We start from the raw sequence: 26,946 nt of genomic DNA, 5'->3' as shown, positions 1-26,946 counted from the left end.
TGGAAGCCACTCTCTAGACAGTTATAGAAACACTGATGTTATCAGCTGCTGCCCAGAAAGCCATTAGAAAATCTAATCTGCACAACTTTGATTAGAGGTTTGGTTTACAACCAAAATAAATATGCAAAAACTAGAAATGCGTTTGCCTGTACTTCCCCCTTCATAATGACAGGGAAATTACTGCCAAGGGTGTGCCTATTCCATCAGCCTCTGGTGCAGTGATGCCCTGAGCATAATCCTCTAACGTAACTCAAAACCAAAGCCATTGTTTGTCAGTTATCTGGAAACAGTTACTGCCTATGGTACCTATGTGCCATAGATAATTATGCTGCTTTTACGCTGAAATCTGGACAAGCAACATGTTTCTTATGGGCAGACCTATCAAAGGCCTGATGTCCTGTGCAAAGCAAACATCCAGGCAGAACTGTGTAGAAAATCAATACTTGCTTACTTCAAGTCTTTAATCAGGGATGAAAATTTATGTAAATACTAAGTCAAGCTTTTGTAATCCATCTTGGGATCAAGCGTTGTTTCATATCTTCATTAATGACACAGATGAAGGAATCAAGTGCACCCTCAACACATTTGCAGGTAACACCCAGCTGAGTGGTGCAGTTCACGCACCTGAAGGATGGGATGCCATCCAGAGGGACCTGGACAAGCTCAAGAAGTGGCCCACGGGAATCTCATGAGCTGTAATAAGACCACGTGCAAGGGCCTGCACCTGGGTCAGGACGGCTCCTGGTGTCAACACAGGCTGGGGATGAACAGATCAAGAGCAGCCCTGAGGACTTGGGGGTGCTGGTGGGTGAGGGGCTGGACACAACCCAGCCATGGGCACTCACAGCACAGAAACTACCCTGTCCTGGCATCATCCAAAGCACTGTGGGCAGCAGCTGAGGGAGGGGATTCTGCCCCTCTGCCCCGCTCAGGTGAGACCCTTCCTGCAGAGCGACATCCAGTGCTGGGGTCTCCAGCACAGAAAGGACATGGACCTGTTGGAGCAAGTCCAGAGGAGGCCACCAAGATGATCAGCACCTCTCCTATGAGGAAATGGCTGAGAGAATTGGGATTGTTCTGCCTGGACAAGAGAAGGCTTTGGGGTGACCTAATTGAGGCCTTCCAGTACCTGGAGGGAGCCTACAAGAAGGATGGAGAAGGACTTTTTACAAGAGCAGGTAGTAACAGGACAAGGAGGGATGGCTTCAAACTGAAGGAGGGTAGGTTTTGATTAGATATTAGGAAGAAATTCTTAACTGTGAGGATGGTGAGGCACTCGCACAGGATGCTTAGAAAAGCTGTGGATGCCCCATCCCTGGAAGTTTTCAAGGCCAGATTGGATGAAGCTCTGAACAACCTGGTCTAGTGGAAGGTGTCCCTGTCCGTGGCTGGGGGTTTGGAACAAGATGATCTTTAAGGTCCTTTCCAACCCAAGCCATTCTATGAGTCTGTGAATATAGTGGTTGGGGCTACAAGGCTTTTTGAGACATAAAATTATTCTTAGAGAATTTTAATGTACCACACTCTTTAAGTTAATTGTTTTAATTTTAGGATCTGCTCCTGAAAGCAAATACTAACCAGTTCAGATGTGCAACCATCAAACCTGAAAAGAGAGAGGTATGATACAAAATACATGCCTAAAATCGCCCAGTATGAAGATGAAAAATATCTGGAGTATTTAAATATATCTTAGAGTATTTGAAAAATTATGTTTATTTGGGCTTAGACATTATGTGCTATGATTTATAGCTATAGTGTCACTTCACATCCCTATACCCTATACCAACATTTGCCTCTTTGATGCACAACCCCCTTTTCTTATACTTCTGGTGCTGCTTTATTATTTTCCTGGTTTTGAGACAAGCAACCTTTCTGTGAAACTGCTCCAACAAATCTCCAAACTGGCAATATTTCTCTAAATCCACATACTATTTTTCCATTAACTTTGATGCCACAGAGCTGCCAAGCTGAGGGAATAATGGTCCCACTCATACAGAATTCTTGCTTTGGTTGATTCCCAGTTCACAGTTATGTCACCAAACTATGTACGTAATATATTCATTTCAGCATCAGTGCTGCATATTCTATTCACTGTGTTCACCCCCATGATACCAGAGAGTTTCACATCAGTATCTATAGCTAACATCATTAAATTAATAAGCATCAGTAGAATTCTACTACTAATTAATAATTTCATGAAGTGTGCTTTGACATCCTATTTTGTCTTCTCAGTATCTATTTCAGTTAAAAGCTATATGTTTATCTATATGTGTAAGTAATATTTCATAGTCAAACAAAAAATTACTGTTACTTCATAGCATTATTTTAGTCTATATTTGAACCTACCTTTGTGCGGTCATATGCCCACTAAGTTGCGTGTACATAGCAAATTTTTGTGGATATTACAATTCCAAAATACATCCCCTGTGTATTTGTTACTCTATATGAATATTCAAGTATTAGCTTTGATAAATATCTAATATCTTTTGCTGTATAATTGAAAATTTGTTTCTGAAATGAAACAATGTATTTTTGGTTTGAACTGCAGAATATACATGACCATATGGAAAGTAAACCAGCATTCAAGGCTCAAAAGATCCAAAGCAAGGTAAGTAACCTTTAAGGTACTGTTGTCAAATGTACTTGAAAATTTGACATACATGCAGATCCTGTGGTAATGGAAACTTGACTCGAATCCACGTTTTTACACTAAGGTCCATGGCCAGGAGCATGGGATGGATTGGGTCTATGGCTCATAGGTTTTGTCCTATGCACCATTAACAATCCACAAAGAAATGGTCAGGGAGCAACAAGAGTGGGGCTACTCCATGAGGGAAGGGAAGTAAGGAGGCAAAGGTAATGCAAGCAGGTCAGCAGGCAGTGCCCTCACCAACCAGGATACAATACCTGAATGTGAGAAGGTTGGTGGCAGTGATGGGTTCTGCTGACAGCAAGTCACCCTTGCACAAAACAAGGTAACAAGTCAGGTGTGGGGTCCACCCAAAAGTCCAGTCAGGAGACAAAGCTACAACAGCAACCCAGGTCTATGACAGCAGGACACAGAACAGGAGAGACAACCAGGAGTGGAAAAATTCCCAGCACAATGGGAAAGAACTGAAACCCATTTCTGAGTGTAAGTGGGACTCCCAGACCAGTGAGCAGATGGTGTGAGTGGAGGTCCTGGGTGAGGCTGGTCAGGGTGACTAAAATCTTTTGGTTCCCTGAGGTAAATTGTGTGCAGTTGCACAATGTAACCATATTGCCTTAACAGTGTTTTCAGTTACAAAGGCAGAAGATTTTATATAAAACAGTATGAAATGAGAATTGTCCCCAGCAAAAAAAGCATTGTAAAACCTTGGTTTAAGACCTCAGCATAAGGACAGAAGAATCTTGCATCAGTACATTGCTGTACAAAATGAGATCCTAAAGAATGCTGAGCAAACATTCCAGCTAATGACTGTCTGATACACAATATACAATCAGGCTGGATGTTTGCCTTGTTTCCTTCAGACACATACTGAGGTCATGAAATCCACTATTCTGATTGCTTCTCTTCTAGAATTTTCAAGGGTCAGAGAATTGTAAACATGGAAAAAGAGCTGTTCAGCCTTAGCAGCGTAATACATGGAAACTCACATTTCTGTTTCTGCAGTAACTGCACTACGGATAATCATCAGTCTTATATAATCTGGCACCTTTCATTTGTTTCAAGTTCTTATGCAGAATAATTTCAGGTGGAATCTGTGCTTGTATTGTGATCTCAAATATCTTGTGAGCAGGTCTGCCTACTCTTTAAAACTATGTACTTAGGTACAGCTCATAAACACTGTGAAAAAATTGATTCTCTGTTTGGGGGACTGGGCATCTGGCAAGCATTTCTAAAGCCTGTCTGGCATTTATAACACACTGAAGTTATCTTTAGTAACAGTATCAGCTACTCAGTCTACTTGCTTACAGTCCAGCAGCATTTAAATTACTGTAAAGTAATAAGATCCCGGTTCATTTTGCACAAAAAGAAGGAGGAAAAAAACCAAACCAGAAAACATTTACATAGTTAAAACAAACACACATGACCTGTAATTACGTGGGCTCAGTTCAAAACTCTGTATATTCCACTGCTCTTCCTGATAATATAAAATAATAAAACTTTTGTGCAGACTAACAAGAGTCAAACCATCTGCCTAAATTGCATCAAGGAAAATATGGATCTGGCATCCTCTGGCATTGATTAGGGCCACTTCTAAAACTTGCTGGTATCTCCTCTAGATGCATAAACAGTTTTATCTTGTCTAAACACATTTGCCTTAAAGGTTGGTTAGGTGATATTCAAGATGCTGCTATAACTTTCTAGCAGAGATAGGCATATTGTTATTGACTTTTAAGATACTTTCTATTCCTGTTGCCTTCCTGCCTGTGCAACTCTCTGAGTAGACAAATCCTAAGAGGAAGGTTTATCCAAGATGTATATACAAAATTTTAGTCTATCTTCAAATTAATGAAATTATATAATGTTTTAACCAACCAGTATTTTGCTTTCCCCTTTTTAAAACACACACAGTATATGGGGGTTTTTTTTCATTTTAGAGACATATATTATGTGCAGCAGCAATTATTTCTCTTGCTGTTCCAAAGTATCTATGCATCCTTTTCACTGGGAGAATGAGACAGTACAAATGCATCATCACTGTTTCAGTCTGCCTCTTACTCATATCATATTTGCTCTTTACATTTTTATTGGTTTTGGTGAGCTATTGTATGTTCATTAGGTGGCAATAGTGAATATGATATTTTTCCACAACAATTAGAGTGTTCAGCAATTTTCCCAGTTATTTCCATTTTCTCATCTTGAAAAAAGGGAGGATATCCCATGACAGGAAGAGAATGAGTAAAATTCAGAGCTTCCTTGATACTATATGACATAGAAGAATCTATTCAGTTATTTTCCTTATACCTGCCTGCATATGTCTTGGGAGTCCTAGTTATTTTGACAATATTGCCATATTTCTGTTTCAATAAACAACCATATTTCTGGTCAATAAACCGTGAAACTGAACTTAAAGGCATTTCCATAATCATTCTTAGTTCAGCTCTCTACCCAAATTATACTTGGTAAATACAGAACATGACATCTGTATACACTGAAAACTGTCAAAAGTATGAAAACATCTACATGTGTCAGAGAAAATGTCTACTCTAAGGAAACATTTTATACACAGTACAGGCGTAAAATGCAAACTGTTCATATAATGCAGAAGGCTTTGAGATGTATTGAGAAGCAGATCAAAAGGTAGAACATCACTGGACATTAAGAAGTCAGAGTAAGTCGAACAAAAGAAAAAAAATATATTGGTTTGGATTCTTTTCCTAAATTCTTCAAGTTATCATCATTTTATCAAGAAACTGACAAATAATTAATTTTTGTGCATTAAAATATGCTATCTTTGTAAAAACAGTAATTTTACTTAATGAATTCTAGGTGATGGAATGTGTTGCTCTCTCTTCAACCTACCTAATTAATATAAATTATAAAGCATGCTTTTTTCCAGTTAGCTTACGTATTTCAGGAGTCTGAAGTTCATATTTGTGCATACAACATTTGCAGTATGTAGCTTGAGTGATTCTGTGCATCTGTTTCTCAGCTACTCATTAAGTTCTTAATTTGGAATTTAAATATAGGTTTTAATTCTGGACACAGAACTTGTCTGGATTTAAGTAAAATGTGTTATGAATAAGCTTTGTTTTCTGCAGGAATGATCCCAGTTCTTATTCCAGCAGCACTGCTTTGCCTTGGTTCAGATCAGGTCTCTTACATGTGTCTGCAAAGGTGACCCATTTTTTCTGAATACCCTACCTGTGCAGGGAACAATTTTAACTGGCAGAGAAATTGATCCCTTCCTCCCTCAGTATTTAGAAGTTGTCTGGGAGTCAGTCTTAACACAGTATTTCAAAGAGTGAACAAAGCAGCCACAGGATCTAGTCCAAGTTACACCATGAGTTTGATTTCTCCTAAAAAGTCTGCATCTATTACTCCTGGAAGCACAAACAATGAAGCCTGAAAGTTGCTGAGAACTGTTCTTCACTTCTACTGTCTAGAAAATGGATATGGCAATGGGTGATTCCAGTTGTCTTGTAAATACTTTTACATTGTAATAGCGATTATTTATAAAATGCTTCTAAGATCTTCTATGAAGGGTGCCGCTTATGTTTTACATCACTGTTTTGGCTAACCGACCGTCTTTCAGAGAGGCAGTTTATTGTCTTTGTCCAAAACAGATGGAATGCCTTTGCACAATCTATATGAGCACTGGAACATATGAAAGGAAGTGAAGACATTCTATGGGATTTAACATGGTCCAAGAGTGATTACAAATTTGTAATCCACTTGGGGAACTTTGCTGATTTCTTAAGCAGCCTGAATGGTTTATGAACAGCAGGCAATTTCATTGTGAATGTCAGATTAATGCTAGATGAATGCTTTAAGCAAAATTTATGCTGTCTTGGGTCAATTTATTTAACCCACTGAGATGTTTTTATACTCTGTTTTATGGTTTACATTACTAACTACAGAATATACATTCCCTTTCCTGACAGATTGACAATATACCCATTAAATTAAACACAGCAGCTATTTTGAGGGAGGGTGCCCTCTACCAGAGGAAATTGGAAGAGGAGCTCAAAAGGTATGACTACACTCCACCCAGGACTGCTTTTCACATCCCTGGATATAGGATAATTATCCACATTAAAAATAATTAAGTAAATTCCAGGTAAACTAAACTAATGGATCTTTTGTAAGGCATTCTATTCTATAAAAACAGTTGGCAAATGAAGAGAGAAGTGGATTGAAGAGAAAGCCTACAGTAAAGTCATTCTTTTTATGTAAATGTTGTAGAATGTTACAGTGTTCTGATTTAGCACTCTGGCTAGTGTGCACTTGCAAAGTACAAGATCACTTTTATATTTTTTCCAATTCTCCAGAATAAATAATGACCTGAATACATATCTATTTCTGTGTCCTTTGTACAAGATGCATCTATATTAAGCCAAATAATTTCATATATCTCCATTTTCTTTAATGGTTGTGGTCAACTACATGCCAAATTTGATACTTGAACTTGTTTATATGTATACAAAAAGACCTTTCCATTTCTATCACAGTAAGATACAGCACACTAGGAATGTGCTGTTCCTTAAAGCAAGATAAGCCAAGATCTGAGAATGACAGCAGGACATGTAGGGACAGTGTCCTCACTGATAGCAGTTCCATGGTACCCTGGCAGGCAGCGGGGCTGGCTGGGACAGACAGCAGGGACAGACAGCAGGGTCAGACAAGGGTGCTGTGAAAGTCCAAAGGGATGAATCTGGGCCGAGGTCCAGCCAGGAAGCCAAGTCAAGCAGGCACAGTCAACTCAGCCCCAGGCTGGGTGCAGGCTGCTCTGTGGCATAGCTTAACAAGGACCAAGGCTGTTAACATGGACTTAAATGTGTCTCCTGGGAAGAAACTACACACACACCAACCAGGAGTTTTCATAGCTCTTCCTCACGCAGTTCTTTTCACTCCAGTCCCATCCAATGTTAGACAATCACACTGCAACAGAGCTGTCTTTGAACACAAGCACTGAATCCATGGTGGTGGAGAAGGTGGGTAATAAGAGTTTTCAGGTCCTTCTGGTGCATTTAAGGCTCTAAGAAATTCTGACATAAGGATTCCTCTGGCATAAAGAATCCTTATTCAGCAACACAGGTTTTCAGAGGATGTTGACTAGGGAGAGGGTGACTCCTGGAAGGCCACTGCAGGTTGTATTTCATAGCTAGAATCACAGAACATTTTCACTGAAAGCCTTCACAAAGATAAAACTATATCGTGTCATCTTGCATTAGTATTACTTCTAATCTACCTGTCTTAGCAGGCTAAGCACTAAATATAGTTAAATTTTTAAATTTTATATTTTAAATCCTGAAAAGACTGTGTAAGTTTGGATTTGGTCTTTGGACCTAGCAGGTTTTGGTTCATTCATCAGGATTCTAGCAAGTAGATATTATACATCACTCAGGTTCTGTTATCAGCTACTCATGTATATTGAAGTTCTTCCGTATTACATACGCTACTGTTCATTCTAGCTGGCAGAATGTGTTCCACTCAGCACAGGAATAGATTTTCCCTGTAACTTGACACTATTTAATATTAGCAAGTTTTAATCTTCAGCTGCATTTAACACAAAACAGATATATATAGATAAATACATATAGATATATAAAGAGATAGATGTATCACAGGTATATGCATTGGGGAGCAGCAGTAGGATGCAATTCACTCCATGTTTGTGTCTGTCCTAGTTATTGGCTCATTCCCTCCTCTGCTGCAGGACTTTGATGGGCCTGCCCCAGGGCTTTGCTATGCTTTTCTCTCTCAGCTGAGCACAAAAAATAGGGATGTGACTTTCAGCTTAACAGCTAAATACTTCTTTGCCTCAATACAGCAATATTATTTAATTGACAAAATACAAAACAGAAATTGTGTTAAGCAGAAGTTTTTTGTTCTCTGTGTTAAAGTGGACAAGAAGACTGCCAAAGAGAAAAGTTATTTGTTCTTTCTACCTCTAAGCAAAGCAGTGCTTTCAGAAAATGTTCATACCTTTAGCCTTATTCTCTCTGCTCCTTACGAGAATCCATACATAGATAAAGTTTGCCCTCTCTTAGGGCTTTGATTACTGAAAACTTTCAGGTCCATGCCCTATGCACTTTCTTCCAGTCTGGCTTTCTCAGGCTTTCCACATAGTAGGAACACCTCTTAGACTGGAACTAAAATGTATCTGACAAAGGACCTTGTGATGATTGCCTTTTTCTCTGCAGAGATTAAACACTTTCTATCAAAGACTACTGGAAATGTTTTATGAACCCAGGCAGGGCTACAAAGCCACATCCCAAGAATAGTACACTCTTTTTTCCTCTCTTGCAGAATTGAAAATTTGCAACAAGGGGCTGGAGACCCATCTGAATTCTTGGAATGGCAGAAACAGATGCGCAGAAAAGATTTGGAAGAACAGCTGGCTGAAATAGAGTGTAGGAGACTTCAAGGAAAACTGAGTCATGAAGAGGCAGTTCTAGCCCGTCAGAACGTAATTCAAGAAAATAAGAAGAAAGCTGATCTCTTGAGAGAAAAGGTAATACATACAGGGATGCTCAAATCTTGCTGACCTCCAATCTGTGCAAAACATAACAGAGATGATACTTATTATAAGAAGGTGTAAAAGTTCTATGCAGTATCTTTGCTCACTGGAGTCTGTAAACAAAGAGAAAAGAGTGCTATAACTTTCAGATACAGCAGTGCTTATACACTGAAGTACTTTTTGCAAGTGTTTGATTTGATTAACACTTATGAAATAAATTGAATAAAAACAGGTCAAAGCATGGTCCACTATATTCTGTCCTTATGCAAACCCTTTTTGAACAGACACTGAGATACTAAGCACCATTAGCAATGAAATCAACCATATATAACTGATTTCTTTATCTTGTTAAAATAAGAGCCACAAATATGAAAGAATTTGTTTTCTTAAATGGATATAATTCAATTTACTTCGTATTATTTGACACATCTAGATCTGTCTTAGGGGAAAATTCAGGCAGACAACCCTCTCTGGACCCATCTATATGGAAAACTGAGTATTTATGCCAAGAAATATTTTCACACTGTTTTCAATCTGGCGAATCACAGTTTCTCAAAATCATTGCCAGATCTTTTCGCTATTTTCACAAATCACATTACATTTTCCCAGTGCTTTTCCTATAAAATAAATAGGTGATCAAGAGTCAACAAATACTATAGATTTTAAACTTTTCATAGCCACTATCACGGGCTTTTCTTTTCTATTAGTCCAGTTTGTTGCTACACCCTCTAGCCCAGTACTTGTCTCTTGACCATCTCTCAAATGTCTGTGAAGTGTCTCAACAACGTAAAATGGGACCACAAATGTAAAAAATTTTCATAAAGACCATGCTGAAAAAGGAACATTTGCTTGTTGAGCTCCTTTTCTGTCCTATAAAACCTTTCAATCTTTTTTGTCATTGAGTCTTCATATTTGTTTAGAAAGACTATAGCAAGAAGTTAAAGTGAACCCCGGTATGTACAACTGAGGATACTGTGATCATTCACACTCATTCCAAAATTATTGCAATTGTTATATTCACTTCAACTTCAGAGCATATGTGTTTTATTTGTTAGCAGAAATGTCCCAAAATGAACAGATTTGGGGATGTGCAAATAAAGCTTGTTCTAACCTGACCAATTCCACCTAGCTCCCTTTGCTTGTCACCAAGCAGGGCATTTCATCCTTATGCAGATCTCGAAGGGAATTGAGCACCAATTGCCCTTTCACCAATGTTCAGCTCTTGTGCTGACCCTCTTCCTTTTCCAGAGTTTTAAAACTCTGGTCTTCCATCTGAAATAGGAAGAACAGCAAGGAATCTAGTGTGGGAAAATCCATTTTCCTGTTTTTTGTTCCTTTCCTCTGACAAAGAAAGGAACATGATACCTAAAAGTGGACTTTACATTACAGAGCTACAACTTGGGCCCAAGAAGTTCCTGCAGGCACACAACCAGCAGTGGATTAGATTTGCACACTTCCTGCTGTCTCACAAACAGAAATTACTCTTTCTGTCTGCTCTTGGAAACATAGGAGGGAATTATGGAAAATAGCAGTACAAATGTCATGCAAGGCAGTTGTGTGTAAATAAAACACAGAAGAAGGGAGCTTAAATCTGGGTCTCTATCTTGTCCCGTGCTACTTTTGTGGATGATGTAATAGTTTGAATCCAATTGTCCTTGCCCTGTTCCAATGATTTGAGGCACTCAGATCACCAGTTATCAGGAGTTGTATTCACCTGTTTATTTGTGATACAGAAAGCAGAGCTGATGCACCTGTATGCAGAGAAACGTCTACAGGAACAGAAAGAAATGAAAGAGCTGGTGGAACAAGTCACAGAAGGACACAAGAATGTAAAGCAAGTAAAAGCAAAGATCCAGGAATACAAACAACAGATAGGTATTTATATATTGCCAGAAAAATGAGAGGTGATGCTAAATATCCCCACATTACTTCCTCTTTCTTTTAGTGGGCCAATTACAATTTTTACAGAAGGGAAATTGAAATTGAGGGCAAGATTCCCATGTATGTATGAATATGAGTTCAGGAATCAAATGGTAATGGGTAGATCAGAAACTCTAAGATACTGGTCATGGGAATTACTCTTTGTTTAAGTGGGAGAAATGCATCACTAATGTTCTGCAACCAGTTTTCCTTCCATCTAAAAGTAGCACATGTAAATGACTCTACTTTTTGTCAAATGCAGTTATGAAGCTCAGATTCTTGTGATCTGTATTATTTTGCCCGACAACTGCCATGAAAGAATCATGGCCCAAGATTGTTGTCTTCTCCAGAAAAGACCATCCAGAGAAGACTGTAACTAAGGAAAGTCATCTTTGAGAAGGACGATATCCCAAGGGAGAAGGATGTTGCAAATCCAAGACAGACCAGTCATTAGGATAAAGGGAAATAATGTTACTCATCCTATCCTTAAGAAAAATCTTCAGTTAATTCACCAGCCAGTAAAGCCCAGGCTGTTCAGCTGACATGGCTGTACATATCCAGTACAGTGCCATGTAACATCTACTGTATGAACAGACTGCCTCTAGGTGGGCATATTTTGGTGAGCAGACTTCTCTGCCTGTGTGTCTCCATATTTGTACTCATAAGGATTGAGGCAGGGAGAGAGTGTTAGCCACCCCAAAATGGACTAGCAGAGCCTACCAGCCTTTGCAATTCAGTCATTTCTAGGATATACATAGCTTGAAAGACTATGAATATTTTCTATTGTATAATATCCTTTTATTAAGTAATGAAACAGTATGCACAAATGAGAACAGAAATTACAAAGTAGTAATTCAAAGTGTCTGTGTATGTATATAGTACGTTTATGTGCTGAATAGGATAGATGGTGGAGGTGGGAAGTACTCATTTGTTTCTTTAATGATTCCTCCCACCGAAGCCAGACTGTTCCCTCAAGTACCTTTAGATCAGTAGTATTATTATCATTATTCACGAATGCATATGAATTTCCTTCAGATGGACTACTTGTTAAAATAGGCAAACAGCTAACTGAGATTAATTCTTATCTTTCAGTTCAGCAAGTTTGTGAAAAAAGTGAAGAACTTCTCCGGCAAGCTTTAGAAGAAGAAGAGGAAAAGAACAGGAAAAGATACGAACTAATTCAACAAATACGAGCTATTGAGTCTATACCTAACATCAGACACAAGTTTGTTGACTTAACAGAGGTAAGCTCAAAAGGAAAAACTACTGTTTTTACATAAATGTGTACTGTGTATGTTCAAAGGGATTGTGTACTGCAGATATATAGGTATATATACCCTTTTGCAAAACATTTCCCTTTCACTTCCTGTGAATACAACTTAATGGTCACTGACTAGTTTAAACTAGAAGCAAAGTCTTATGGCACTTAGTATTTGCAAATCATTTTAAAGTGAAAACTGAGAAGGAGATTACAGTATCATCAAGTCTGGAAGAGAGCTGCAATATCATCCAGTCCAACTGTCAACCCAGAACAACCATAATACTATTTCATCAACCTATGGTAGTACATCTTTTTCAAAAGCACATCTTTTTATGTAAAAATAAAGACTGCATAAGACTGAATTCTTTTAGCAATTGTCTACTGATGCTACTGGTGACCATTGTTTAGGTGATTGGCAGACATGCAGAGTATGGAAGCGGAAACCACTGAGACAATATCACACAACCGGCCTTTCAGTGAAAAACCAGTGATGATCTCTTGTTACTAACTCAACTTTTGGAGCTTTAGGAAAAGAAGCTATGGGGACCAAAACTGCTGGAAATCTTCCAGCAGTAGAAATCCAAGCCTGGTTGTTTGTCATATTCTATTTTGTGGCTTTATTGCCCCTGGCCACTTATCTCCCACTCCCCTTATTTTCTTCTTCATCTCTCTTGGCTTTCCATCTGTTTCATGGACCACTGCTCAGAAGAGCCAGAGAATGAACACTGGAGGATGAGCACCTGACTATACTACTTATATGGCATCCCAGGCCAGAGAAGAGGAACTGAATTGCAGTCAATTCTTGAAGGCAAACTGAACATCTGAGCATCTATCTATGATGGAGCATCCTTCTCTTTTCCAGTTTCTTTTCCTTCCCCTTCATCTTCAGTTTTGGCAAAAGCTCACAAGCAGAAAGGTCACTACTATTCTGTCAACAACTCACTCAGTATTCAATAAAAGGAGGATTTTTTTTAACATGCTATGGTACAAGGCATGCACCAAAGGTGTGTACCAAAACTATGTTAAGATAGACAAAAGAATATTAGTTGGAGTGGAATGGATTAAATTTTGCAAAGAAAGCTACACAGGAGCTCACTATTTGTGTGGGTTTATGCAAGTTTTCCATACATGCAGGCGAAATGAGATTGTAGCAAGGTGAGTGTTGCTCTTTATTCCCAAGTAACAAGTGATAGGACAAGATGAAATGGCCTCAAGTTGTATCAGGGGAGGTTTATATTGGGTACTAGGAAAAATTTCTTCCCAGAAAAAGTTGTCATGCATGGAACAGACTGTCCAGGGCAGTGGTTGAGTTGCAATCCCTGGAGATGAGAAGTGGCACTTAAGGACACGGTTTAGTGGTTGGCTTGAACAAAGTATATGTAAGAGCAAGGGCCAAAAATTTAAAGCCTTCACAAAGCTGTTTGGAAATTATCCATCTTTGTTTGCAAACTAAGGTGCAGAAGTCTCTCATTAGATCTCAGAATCTCATTATCACTCGCACTGCAATGTAGATATTAAAAAGCCTTCATTAAACATTCAGGTTTGAATATTTTAAATTTGTGCATTAAGATCTGAATTTTCTGGGCACAAAGCATTGTTTAGTCCCAGTCATTTCAGATAAAAATAGTAGATACCATTATAGATCAAGTGCATACTTTGGAAATAGATAAATACAAAAAATGTGTATTTTTTAGTGTAAAGTCTGTTCTGGTTTCACACATTTAAAAAAAAAAGTAGATTTACACATTTTTTAAATTCAAAATTCTAATTAAAAGTCAAGTAGAATTTTTTGGAGAGCAAATACATTGTATTTATGATTAATCTTCTATATATTTTCCAATGCTTTTTCTTTAAATGTTTTATGAAAGATATGCTCTAGATTTTAAAAACAGTTTTTAAATACCAGTTGGTTTAGGACCATCCCTATATTTCTCGAAGTCAGAATATTTTCAGCATGGATTGGAACACAATCAAAATATTTCATTTACTCTCCCCTTGGTATTTACAGTGTTATTTAAACCTATATTTCGCGTTCTCTAGACTGGTGGCCATGGTTTATTTGGTGAAATGTCAATAGTGGAACTACGTGAACGCCTCGCCCTACTCAAGGAAGCACAGAAGGCAGCAGAGGAAGAGAAGAGAGACCAGATAATTCATGAAAAACAAGCTAAGGAACAACTTCTTCTAGACAAACTGGACCAGATTTCCCAATTCAGAGCAGAACTTGGACGAGCAGCTGCTTTAAAGTCAGTATAAAACAGCATGTGACATTTAAGACATTGCAACTTTGTTAATATTTTGCCAGCCCTTGAGGAGGAGAACAAGTACAGAGCAAAATACAGCCCTTTTATAAATCAGTATGACTTTTGTCAAGGATTACACTGGAGCCAGGATTTCCTTTTAATTCTTGAAAATAATTTTCATCATATTTAACAAATCTTTTTCATCATTTATGGTTGAAGACACTCCATAGGCTAGTGTTGACAGTATTGCCCCAGGATTCAGAGCCAATAATATATATTTAGAAAGAAGTTTTGCCTTTTTTCTGTTCCTTTTCAGCTAATCAGAACTAATTTGATGTTATTAGAATCATTCTAGCTTGCCACTTAAAGTTTTTTCTCATTCTCATCTGAACCAAGATTAGGGCTGTAATTTTCTTCCTTGAATTCCATCTATAATGTGAAAAGGAAGGTCTTATTCTAGAAGTTAAAAATATTTTAGGAAGATTTTGTGATGGCAATAATAAGTTGGAAATTAAATACATTATAGCATTAGATCAAAAGGGAAATTCTTTGCTTACAGACTCTCTGATGAAATTCTGCATTCATTATTAATATTTATTATTAATTAGAATATTTATTAATCATTGTCATAAAGTATCCATAACCATCAAAGATGCTTCACATATGCAGAAGACAGGGTCCCTTCCACATAGGTTTTAAAATCTAAGTTAAAGCTATTTACAAATAAAGCTGAGCAGGAAGAAAGCCTGTGTAGAAGTGTACATGGCACACCTCTTGACCATTTTTACTGCATCTTAAATATTTGCCACTGTTTTCTTTCAAATTGTCTTTCATATTTCCGATTTGTGGCTTTGAGAGATAAGTCCTTGTCTTGCCATATTTATTTTGCAAACTGATGTTCAGGCTGACATTAGGAAGACGTATTCTATCAGGCTACAAACACATGTTTTTAGACATGTCTTAGGTTCATGTTTATTGCCTGAAGGTGGCTTCTCAGAGTTCAATTCATGTTATTCATTTATCATCCAGTTCCACATCTCAGTTACAGAAGGGAGTATTGATGTATTCCTTTCACTAGTTTTCACTCGTCTCAGCTCTAATTTGATTTGTTGCTGATAGTTAATCTCCAAAGACTGGGGTTTTACTATGATAGTATTTAAGAAGACAGTTTAATGTGTTTAATGAATCAATAACTGCAGCTGCAGTGGATTGACTGCACAGATCAGTGACCTTCTTTTCTATGGCATGTATCAAGGAAAGATTTTAAGACTTAAGAACCTGAAATGGAGTTGGAGCTGGAAATACACTCTCCTTGCTAAACACTCAGTATTTTGAAAGCCTGTGCGAGCAACTTAAGCCACTGCTTTCCATTAGAGATGCAAACTAAGCATTAAGAACTTGTGTGCTACATAAAACCTGTTTCACTAGTACCTGCTTAAAGAATCGTCTGTTCTTCTAGATGTGCAGTCTGTGAATTTTGTATAGGGCTGGGTTCCTTTAAACTACACTCTTTGGCTTAATTCAGAACTAAAACTCTTCTGATCCCAAAATAAGCTGTGCTTGAATGAGAAGCTTTGATTCACTTTTTGTTCTGTCATTTGAAGTGTTTTTTAGAACAGACCAGCATGCCAAAGATAGTAGAATCCAAATTAAATTATATACTACATTCCAAGCTTCTGAATCAATCAATCAGTCAGTCTGGTCAGATTCTTGATAAGTTATACAGTAATTTTAATGGAGCCCTGTTTGCTTTCTAAATGAAGAAATACAATGTTTCATTATAGATGTTAGAAGACATTTTCCTTTCATAGTTCCTAGGCATAAATTTATGTGTGTAACTTGGAAGTAACTCCTATAAAAAGGCATCATCATAGTATACCAAAAATGTTGTTCTTTGGGAGTGTATTTCATGCATTTTCATCCAGAATCCAAATCTCTGGTGTTATTTCTGTTAATACAGAAATATGGCTTGCTGGCCACGGCATTTACAAATACTAGACACTTTCATGCAGTTTTTATTTCTCTCTATAGAAACTATGGGCTCTGTGTATTAAACCTTATTTGCAGACCTTGAATCCTAAAATACCTCTCAAATCAGTGTGAGTGATTAATTGTTTGGGCTCTATTCTTGGTATGTTGCACAGGAGATGTAAAATTTTTATGTTTACAGAATTGATTCATCATTATAGGGGTAGACTAGCAAATCTTACCAATGGTCCTCATAAGTTAGCCTTATGCATCAGTGTAAAATTACATGTTAGATCTTAAATTGCATATATTGAAGGCTATTGCTAATCAGCTAAAGTATGGCAGCTAAACTGCTGAACAAACCTGCTTTGGTGACAGCTGGAGTTTAATCTCTAACTTACTAAGCAGGTTCCTTTCAATATCATTTACAGACATACATCTACACAAAAGAAGCACATTGTGCAAGCATATAATGAGCTATATTAAACAAAATAGGAAATGGAACATGAAAAATTACAGAGACATTGGCCTTTAATAGACTGCAAGCCATGACATCTATCACAGCAGTGGCTTTGTGAGTGCTTGCAGGATGGTATATATGCAGGATGTCCCTTTAACTGCTAGAATTTCACACAGTTTGAAAATCAGCACTGTCACTGAAGTGGACAAGCAATTCTGTTCTCAGCTTTTTCGAGCACCAGCAGATTTGTGTGTGTTTGAACACATGCTAATGTACTCAAGTGACATGCTTGTGTACTTGAAATGACGCCTTAGGTTCCCCTAAGGTTCTGTCAGAGGAGAGTGGCACTAATCCTCCTTGACTTCCTTGTATGTGAGGAAGGTGTACAGACTCCCAGAGCTCAAAAGTTCCCTACTTCCCCATCTCACACTGGGGTAATGGTGTAGCACGCTGGGCTCTCAGCACTGATGGTGCTCTCAGCAATGATGGTGTGTTTGCTAAGATGGCAAAGCACTCCTTTCTCTCCCTGCCACTGCCAGTGCTCAAACCCCTCCCTGGCAAGGGGCACTGACCACACACACTGAGAGGAGTGTAACCCCTCTCTCTTGGCCTGAACTGGGAAAGGGTGGGCATAGTGTGAAGGCAGCCAAAGGAGGAAAAGGAGGAGAAAGAGAAGAAGGAAGAGGAGGAAATGAGTTCTTCACTATCATTGAAACAGAAGGGGGAAATTTAACAGCAATGACAGATCAGAAACATGAAGATGAGAAGAGATGCTGTAAAAAAAACAAAGCCAGGCTTTTCTCAGTGGTGACCATTAAGATGACAAGAGGAGTATCAGGAAACCCTTTTTACTGTGAAGATGATCAAGCATTGGCACAGCTTGTCCAGAGAGGCTGTGGAGTTTCCATCCTTAGAGGTGTTCAAAAGCCATCTGGACACAGACCTGGGCAACCAGCTCAAGGTGGCTCTGCTTAAACAGATGGGAGTAGTCAAGATAACCCCCACAGGTCCCTTCCAGACTCAGCCATTCTGTGATTCAGTGACTGAACTTTGATTATACAGCTTCAAAATTTTTACTTCAAATAAGGAGAACACTGTTATGAATAACAATCACTTCCCCACCTAAAATTAGGTGCCTAATAAGTTAATTGTTTTGGGAGGGAGTCAGATTTTGAGTGCTTAAATTACTCACATTAGTACAAAATAGTAATCAGTCTAATAGTGTAGTGTTCTTGTATGTCAAAATAGTGACTGCCTTAACAGTGAATTGTTAACAGTGAATTGTTAACAGTTAGATACATTCACTTTGCTAACTGCAGTAACTTAGAATTATATGGACAGAAAGAGGCAAGGTACTGCGAAGTACAGACAGTCCTACTCACTGAGACTATGAGAAAATTAAAAAAAATGTTTATTGCACTATAAGTAATTCTGCTATTAAAAAATATTTGTGTTTATTGCACAAGACTCCTTTTTGTAAGCTGAGCTTATAAATACAGTCCTACCTGCTTGATATTTTGGTGCCTAGAATGGCCAAGTGGTCATTTTTGCTCCACCTCCTACAAGTATTGAGTCAGTTAAGAGCTGTCATACATCTACCTCTTTATATTTTTGATGCAAAACTGGAGTTTGAAAATGTAAATGAAGAGCCGAATATAGATTATAGGAGGAAACTTCTGTGCAAATCTTCAAATTCGCCATTTTTTAAATATAGCTGAGAAGAATTTTCATCAATTATCACATAATTTTCTATTGATCTGGAGAGGATTTTTCTGTGTACTAGTCCATTCTGACTGGCTGTTACCTTACTTCCTTAGGAAATACATGATATGAGGTGACAGAGATCATAAGAGGTTTTTCTATCCTGAGTCCTCAAAGTTCTCAACTGACCACAGAAAACCAGAACTTTAAAATTCCTTTTTTCATTCCTTCCCCTCTTGGAATTTCTGTTATGATATGGTGTAGCATGTGAAAAACTATGGGATTGGCAGCTTTTTGGAATAGTGTAGAGGACTGACACAAGACTACATGTAGAAGAGGAATGAATATTACTCTGGGAATAAGCAACTATTTACAATGTTAATACAGAAGCAGCTGCTGCTCCTTCATGATGTTAAACTTCTTGACATATTTCCTTTAATTGTATTTACAAGAATCTGGATTTGCATTTAAGGAAAGGTTTTGTTGTTTATTCCAACTGACAAGATTTAATCATCAAGTATTTACTTAAAACCTTACTGTTATATTCTCCTATATCCTTTGGAATGCAATGCCTTGATACAGTGCAAGTAGAAATAACCCATGTCCTCAATTAGATTAAATGATAGTACACAATTTTTAGATTTACAGTACAGTGTTAAAAATTAATCTCGGTGTAGCAGAGTATATCACAGTCTCAAAGAGGATAAGGAAATGTTATCCTAACCAGATAGCATGACACAAGGAGCAGAAAGGTTCAGGAAGTGTCTCAGGAAAGCAATTGGAGATGAGAAGCCAAGCTTAACTGCATCCCTTATTCAGAGTTCACAGTCACATTTCAGAATGTAACATAGGTCATATTTCCCCTTCATCTAGTTCCTGAGGATTTGGGGATCTCTAGTCTGGAATGGCTGCACTGAAGGAAACTGCTGCCACCGAGTTTCCTATAAGCAAAGATAAAGCTAACAAGGTGGGCAAAAGCCATCTCTCCCAAGATGAAAAAAGTGTTTGGATCCTTGGATTCTTATACAGACACTTTTTAAAGGCAAATTGGTGGGTTTAGAATCAGAAGGAACTTCTTCCTTCTTCCTCATCTGCCAGATTCTTGAGAAGAGTGTGTCTTATACTGAAAACACCCAAGATATAAGGAAAGAGTTCAATTGTAAAACATTTCTCTTCAAAAGGAAACTTGTCTGTGAAACTTGTCCTGCCACTGGCAGAATGACAGCTACAGAATCAGCTGGACAGTGCCCTGGTGCACTTTACTCTGGGCCATTTGGAGTCTTTATCTGGTTTCCAATAAAAGCAATTGTAATGTTGCACCACTGAAACATAAAAGACCTTTTATAAAGCTGTCGCAATGACCGCCACTGACCACTGCCCAGGCTAGCTCCTGCGGTGTGCGACAGGAGTGGGGAGCAGCTGGAGGCTCTCGGCTTTAAAGCTGCTCCTCAGGAGCTCAGCTCTGCCCAGGGGAGCTGAAGCTCCAGGCACAGTGGCTGTCAGCAGTCCAGACAAGGGAGAGGATAAAAAGTAGCAAGGAGGCTTACCACACGGGATAATCCAAGTTTACTGGAGACAACTCCCAAGAGACAAGCCTTGAGCAGCCCCAGGGAACCTCTTATAAAGGGAGGTGGTACAATGGGGATGGCTTAACTGGGGACCAATAGAAATCTCTAAGGGAGGGCTATGGACGAGGACAGACATTTCCTTGGGCCAATAGCCTCAAGCGGAGGAGGGAAAGGGATCACATGCCCCAATGGGGCATCGAGGTTTAGGGGATTTCCAAAGGGGGAGGTATCCGGAGGGGTAGGGTCTCGGGGGATTGATGGGGACCATATAAGGGTAAATTGGGAGGTTTCAGATGATGGACACTGGACCTTCGGGAACAACAGGAGGGGTTTGGATGATTGATAGGGAAAGAGCTAGAACAAGGGGAGGAGAACAACCATGTAGGGAGCACCGGGGAGCGGCTTGGGTCTGGGGGAAACCAACTGGGAATAGGAGTGGGGAAGGTAGGGATGAACCATTGGGGTACAGAAAACTAATATAAAAATACAATAAAGGTATCGCATCACCACAATAAAACTAACTTTGCCAGCTGTACCTAGCAGATCTAACATGGCTATACAATTGTGTGCATTCCTTGGAGGATCTGACACTTCCTTTACTTCTAAATCTGGCCAGAGAATCACAGCTTCTCATGACATAATATTAACTCTACAATTTGATCTTACTGAGCTAAATTCAAAGTCAATGTTGAATAAAAGAGAAAGTTGGATATTAAGTGAGTCACTATGTAACATGGTGTAACCTACATGGAGAAGTTGTGAGTAAATTGTGCCAATTAGGTGAAAGTATGAAAACCAGCTAAAATGTAAATTCCAGAGGACAGAAAAGTGGGGACAATAGAAGAGAAGGAAAAAGGAAGGCTAAGAAATAACCTCTCTGTTATGCCTTAATTTTATGCTGCACATGTTGCTATCAATTTATGTTCACACAGAGCAGCTAACCTTAATTAATACATCACCATCCCATTGATTCTGTATCTGGGCATTGGGATTACACAGAAAAGAATATCTTTTATTTGCCAAGGAATACAGCAATCAAGATGAATACTAATGATCACATAAGGAAAACTCCATAGTTTGCACAAGCAAAGAGCTGTGGTATCATTCCAGGTTCTGCACCTTTTTTTTTTTTTCTGAAGAATGTCATGTCAGGCTTGAAATACTCCAGATATTGTCATCATGGCATCCTGTGGGAAAAAAATATCCTATACGGTTTAGTAATGCTGTTCTGTAAACAAGAAGAGGCAAGTTGTGAGTATCACATTAAAGATATATGATTTAAATATATGATTTATATAGTATGAGTCTAGCTGGTTCTCAGAAGCAAGAGCAAATTCATCATTACCAAGGTAATATGTGCTCACATGGACTTATTCTGTGGGATGATATTATTTTACCTTCTCATTGTATCTTTTTGACTTTTCAGGCAAGAAGAAAAGAAAAAGTCCCAGTCTGGTGAAAGGCCCACGAAAGATGAACGCATTTTAAACCTGCAGAAGAAGATTGCAGAAAAAACAATGGAGCGTAAAAAGCAAGAAGGACTCTTAAAGATTATCCCCCAGAAAACCAGAATCGTGTCAAACAAGGTCTGGTTATTACATAAGGAGAAAAGCTCTGCAATAGACCTGCTGTTCACAGACCTTTGCTCAACTGCCAGCACTGGCAAGGGGGCAGAGGCAGATGGTGCCATACATGGCTGGCAATAGCAACACCCTGCCTCCTGCATAGGCACAATTTCTCCAGCCGTGGCCTTGACCTCACCTTTTTGTCACACATTCTGCTACCACAGAGCAGGGCTCATCCATTCAACACCTGCCTTCCCACTCTTACCACCACACTTACCCCATCAAGACAGCATCTTACCCCCTCTCCAACTCTTGTCTTTCCCAGCTTTCCCATCGCACCAAATTGGGATGCTCACCCCTGCTCTCACCCAAGGCATGTTACAGTTTATCATTCCCATGGTTTTGTGGAGAGTTGCAGCAGTGTTTAAGTCATCCTAAACTGGGCAACCCACTCCACTTACCTTTCTATTCATCATGCTAAGTTTGATGTTAACAAGTTTCCCAATCGTTAGCAAACAAACCATGTTGTCAGCCAGCAGGATTGTCAAATAGAAGTTCAATGTATTCTCTAAAGAGAACCACTGTATCACCTGCAGTCTGATCATCTCTGTGTCTTCCCTGCAGGATTCTTTCCAATGGAACCATTGGAAAGAACTGGAAGAGAGTCGGGAAAGACAGTTCAGAATCCTTCAGCATGGCTTCATGGACAGAGAAGCAGCTCAGAAAAGGGAGCTCATTGCAGCAGCAAGAAGTGGAGCCAAAGCCTGTGTATTGCGCTCTGATCTAAAATAAAATACATTTGGAACAAATTCAGGCCTGCTGGAAATATCCCAGTGTACCTATTCACTACAAGGTTGAGTTTTATTCTTTATTTTACCTTTACAGTATGATTAGAAAAATGTGGGTCTTACAGGCACAATAGAATAAAAATTGGGGGGGGGGGGGGGGGGGGTAATAGAAATTATGTTATTTTATAATGATATAATGGTTAATTATATAATGATTTTTTCTGCTAGAATCAAAAGCTTTAAGAAACTGAAACTTTATTATCAGAGCTCCTACAGCATAATGGCAAATATCTGGGTAAGAATGTCGAGACCTGTATTTCTGGTTTTGTATATTATGCCATGGTTTGCTACGCTCATTTTTCCAAAAGAAAAAGATGAGGGCAAACCCCAAGGAACATTTGTTTACACATGCATCTTTTCAGAAGGCAGGGCCAACCCAAGTTCCTAGCACATCTTCTTACATGACTAATCATGTAAGAGGATTGCCAATTTCAATGCTGTTTTAGAGGATGAGGGGAAAACTGTTTACAAGGTTTAGATGATGTGAAAGCATCCAGGAGCCAGTCTAGATTCAGTGACCCAGGCAGACCGTGCCTCTATTTGCAGATGCAAATGTCTTCACTCCTTAAACAGTGGAAGGAGAACATAACATTGATCTCTTTAGGGAGCTGCTTCCAGAAAAAGTCAAAATTCTGTTACTCACCTAGAAGATCATTTACCCTCTGTGACAATTTCTATACTGTGTAAAACAGCCTTTAAATCACAAAACTTATCCAGGCACAAAACCAAGGAGCATATAAATCAGAATTAAAGTCTGCCCAGCAGTAAGACTACGTAATGTATTTCTGTTTTAACTCAGTGCCAATTACTAAGTGTTTAATTATGGCTATTGCAAATGTTTAAATTGAAAGAGACTGTCACTGACATTAGAGTGAGGCAGCTGCTTCTAATGTTCTCACAACATTGCATTTCTCACTTGTTATTGAAGGAAGTCTAATGGAATTCTTTTGTTGCCATCTAGCTGTGAAGATCACTTCCACAACCTGCAAGCTGATAAAATGTGCTGTATTTTTCACTCCAAGTAAATGCTCTAGTAGTCCACAAAGGCCATGCAGGTAGGGCTTATGCTCCATAGCAAGAGTTAAGGAACAGAGGAGAGTGAAAAGAAGGAATCATAGAAGCAGAACTACAAAGGGAAAAGGGAACTTTGATACCATATCCAGCAGGGTATTGTAATATCTTTAAATGAAAAACCCTTGGCAGCAGGGAGTTTGTCTTCCTTTGTGATTGTTCAGCATTCTTTTGCACTGTGTTCCAGAGCAACAAAGGTAAGTGGTGACTCTAACACCTCAATTTTCCAGAAGCCAGCAATTAACAGCTGACACTCATGGTCTAGGATATTGCATGGCTGAACAGTTCTTCTTAAACTTTTTCATAAGAATTAAAAAAAAAAAAAAGGCATCATTAAGCAGATATGGAGGTCAGGGAAATTTCAAAACCCCATCATACTGCAGGCTTCTTCCCCTGTGATTTTGGACCAAGTTTTCAAAATTCTTACAGAATTGCAATCAAGCTGATTCAGAATTATTTCCTTCTCCATATTTTCTTTGCTTTCTAATGAAAGGACTGAGGAATAATGGAATCTCAGTAATCCAGATGTGGAATTTTTTCCTTCAGAGGTCACAAGTAGCCCTATTGCTACTTTGGGATCTGATGCATAAAGTCATCTTCAGAATCAATGTTTTGAGGAATGTAGAAAAATTTGTTTTGAAGAAAATACCAATTTATTCCTATATTGGTATTTTTGTATCAACATTAGCCTATTGATTTTTCAGTGATGGAAGGTCTTGCAACAGAATATGCAGAATAACAAAAAATACCACCTTCCTCCTGACAAATGTGTGGAACTTGATGCTGGACACAGCAGATCCTACCCAAAACTGCTCTGCCACTGGCTTCTAGAGCACATTCCCTAGTATTCCTGGGTGATACATGGAAACCTGAGGTGATCGATGCAGAGCCATCAAAGGTCTGGTGGGACCTGTTAGCCTTGTGTTACGAAAGCAGCTGCAATGCCACTGGAGCCAGGTGAGCTGTGAAGCCACACAGCTCGTTGAGACTTGCTGCCTCAACTGGTGCCTGTGGCAGGGACCATCCACCAACCTGGTGAAGCTACACACGGATAATTGAGTGAGCAATGCCTCTACACGTGCTTCACGGAAACACAAGAGGATGAATAATTCATGAGTCATTCATTTACACATTTGTTACACCATTTGCAGTCAAAAAGAGGAGCCTGAGGGAACAAGGCTAACTCTGAAATCATCCATCAAAAACAGAGTAACAAAATCAGAGGTTGCACCTGTCTGATCGTAGTGACGGACTCATAAGGAAACACTTATAGTGCTGGAAGCTGCACATTCCAGAGGTCTCTCATGTCAACGCAAACAGCTGTACCACAGAAGCCTTCACACGCCACTACAGTGTAAGGAGGTGTAACAAGGCCCAGATTACCTGAGGAAGACCAGGGGGTTTTGCCATGTGACAGGCACTGGACACGGTGCTCACCACTCACATAACACAGTCACTGCTTGGTGGCATTTGGCTCCCTCTTCCACATCAGCCTCAGGAATGAGGGAAAGCCCACGCTCAGTGACTGCCATGCCAGGTAATCCAACCTGCTCTAGAGAACACAGATGATTTATTATTTAAATAAAAGACATAGAGATGGTTATGTAGGGACGGCAAGGAAAAAAAATACCTAGTACAAATCTCCAGCACTCCTCATCCAGAGGAGGAGGAGGAAAGACAAGTCACCAGGGAAAGCTACCAGTTCATATACAAACAGCCAAATTGCCAGGCAGAGAGCGGTAAGAATCCAGAGGACAGATGCTCATTGCACGAAGGTAAAGCTGTTGGGGAAAACCCTTTTTGATAGTGAGGTGAGGGCCTTGAAACACCTCTGCAAGTGTTTCTGAGTTAGACATTGTTACTCTTGGAACAATTACTCCAGATCCAATCTCCCACATTTATGGCTCTGATGAATTTTACCCCATTTTTTGGAAACACACTGAGAAAAATAATTTCTTTACAGAAAGGGTGATTAGCTATCGGAATGGACTTCCCAAGGAGGTGGTGGAGTCACCATCCCTAGAGGTGTTTAAGAAAAGACTGGACATGGCCATGGTCTTGACACCAAAAATCACGAATAAAACTCCTTAATACCAATGTAGTATTAAGAAGCAGGCAGTACTTTATTACAGCACCGGATGGCAACTTGGCCTAACATGCATGCCTGCCTCAGGATGATATGCATATTTATTAGCCAGGGATCACAGAATCACAGAATATGCTGAGTTGGAAGGGATCCACAAGGATCACTGAGTCCAACTCCTGGCCCTGCACAGGACGATTAGAAACAAACTAACTTTTAGATACCATTATATGAGGACAAAGTCGTCGAAGCAAAAGAAAACTGTTTATTAGTAACGATTCACCTGAGCCAGTGTGTGTCTCCCTCCCCCAGAGCCGAACGCACACACACCCTCCAACAAAGTGGCTACATTTTATACCCTTTCCCGGCCGAGGGTGGTCCCTGGCCCCTTTCCCATTGGCTGAGTACTCGGGACCTTATATTCTCTCCCGACCCCCTACTTGTAACTGCAGGGAGGGCTCTCCTCAGTCTCCTCCAGGCTGAACAGACCAGGTGCCCTCAGCCGCTCCTCTTACAGCTTCCTCTCAAGGCCCTTCACCATCTTTGTCGCTGTTGTGGTTTGACACTGGCCCAATGCCAGGCACCCACGAGAGCCGCTCGCTCACCCTCCCCTGCCACAGCTGGGCAGAGGACGGAAAAGGAAAAAAAATTAACAAACGATTCATGAGTGAGATAAGGACCAGGAGAAACACTTCAAGGGCAAAACAGGCTCAACTTCAGTGGCGATGTGAATTCATTACTAAGAGAATCAGAGGAGGATAATGAGAAGTAAAATAAGCCTTTAGAACACCTTCCACTCCCAGCCTCTCCCTCCTTCTCACCGACAGTGCAGGGAGACAGGGCACGGGGGTTTGGTCAGTCCATCACCGAGACTTCCTTCTGCTGCTCCAGGAGAGGAGTCTTCCCCTGTGAGGCCGTGGGGTCCCTCCCACGGGAGACAGTTCTCCTGAACTTCCCTGGCGTGGGTCCATTCTCAGGAGCAGCAGCCACACCGCACCTGCTGCGGCGTGAGCCCCTCCCACGGGCACACAGCCCTCCCAGAACTGCTGTGCTGGGGCTCTCTTTCCACAGGGTGCAGTCCTCCAAGG

The 26,946-nt window shown here is 39.6% G+C and overlaps 1 protein-coding gene and 1 long non-coding RNA gene across 2 annotated transcripts in view; one reads left to right on the top strand and one right to left on the bottom strand.

Annotated features, from left to right (window-relative positions):
• Window positions 1–22,705, top strand: part of CFAP99 (cilia and flagella associated protein 99) — a 51,642-nt gene extending 28,937 nt beyond the window's left edge. The window contains exons 8-16 of the mRNA XM_042053583.1: window positions 1,552–1,617; window positions 2,549–2,608; window positions 6,592–6,680; window positions 8,960–9,164; window positions 10,904–11,045; window positions 12,183–12,334; window positions 14,392–14,597; window positions 21,718–21,877; window positions 22,481–22,705. Coding sequence (XP_041909517.1) covers window positions 1,552–1,617; window positions 2,549–2,608; window positions 6,592–6,680; window positions 8,960–9,164; window positions 10,904–11,045; window positions 12,183–12,334; window positions 14,392–14,597; window positions 21,718–21,877; window positions 22,481–22,648 — 1,248 coding nt within the window. The 3' untranslated portion in view covers window positions 22,649–22,705. The remainder of the gene's footprint in view (window positions 1–1,551; window positions 1,618–2,548; window positions 2,609–6,591; window positions 6,681–8,959; window positions 9,165–10,903; window positions 11,046–12,182; window positions 12,335–14,391; window positions 14,598–21,717; window positions 21,878–22,480) is intronic.
• On the bottom strand, window positions 21,426–21,780 carry LOC121676708. Its single transcript, XR_006020544.1, has 2 exons — window positions 21,689–21,780; window positions 21,426–21,478 (listed from the first exon to the last, which is right to left on the bottom strand). It is a non-coding gene; the product is annotated as an uncharacterized LOC121676708 (long non-coding RNA).
• Window positions 22,706–26,946: the final 4,241 nt, after the last annotated feature.

Source organism: Corvus kubaryi, unplaced genomic scaffold (genome assembly GCF_017639235.1).
Source record: "Corvus kubaryi isolate FWS band 111438036 unplaced genomic scaffold, C.kubaryi_AGA036_p1.0 split1-131, whole genome shotgun sequence".
In the NCBI taxonomy this organism is placed as follows: domain Eukaryota; kingdom Metazoa; phylum Chordata; class Aves; order Passeriformes; family Corvidae; genus Corvus; species Corvus kubaryi.
The sequence above is the reverse complement of the archived record's forward strand: the minus strand, read 5'-3'. Positions and strand labels throughout refer to the sequence as shown.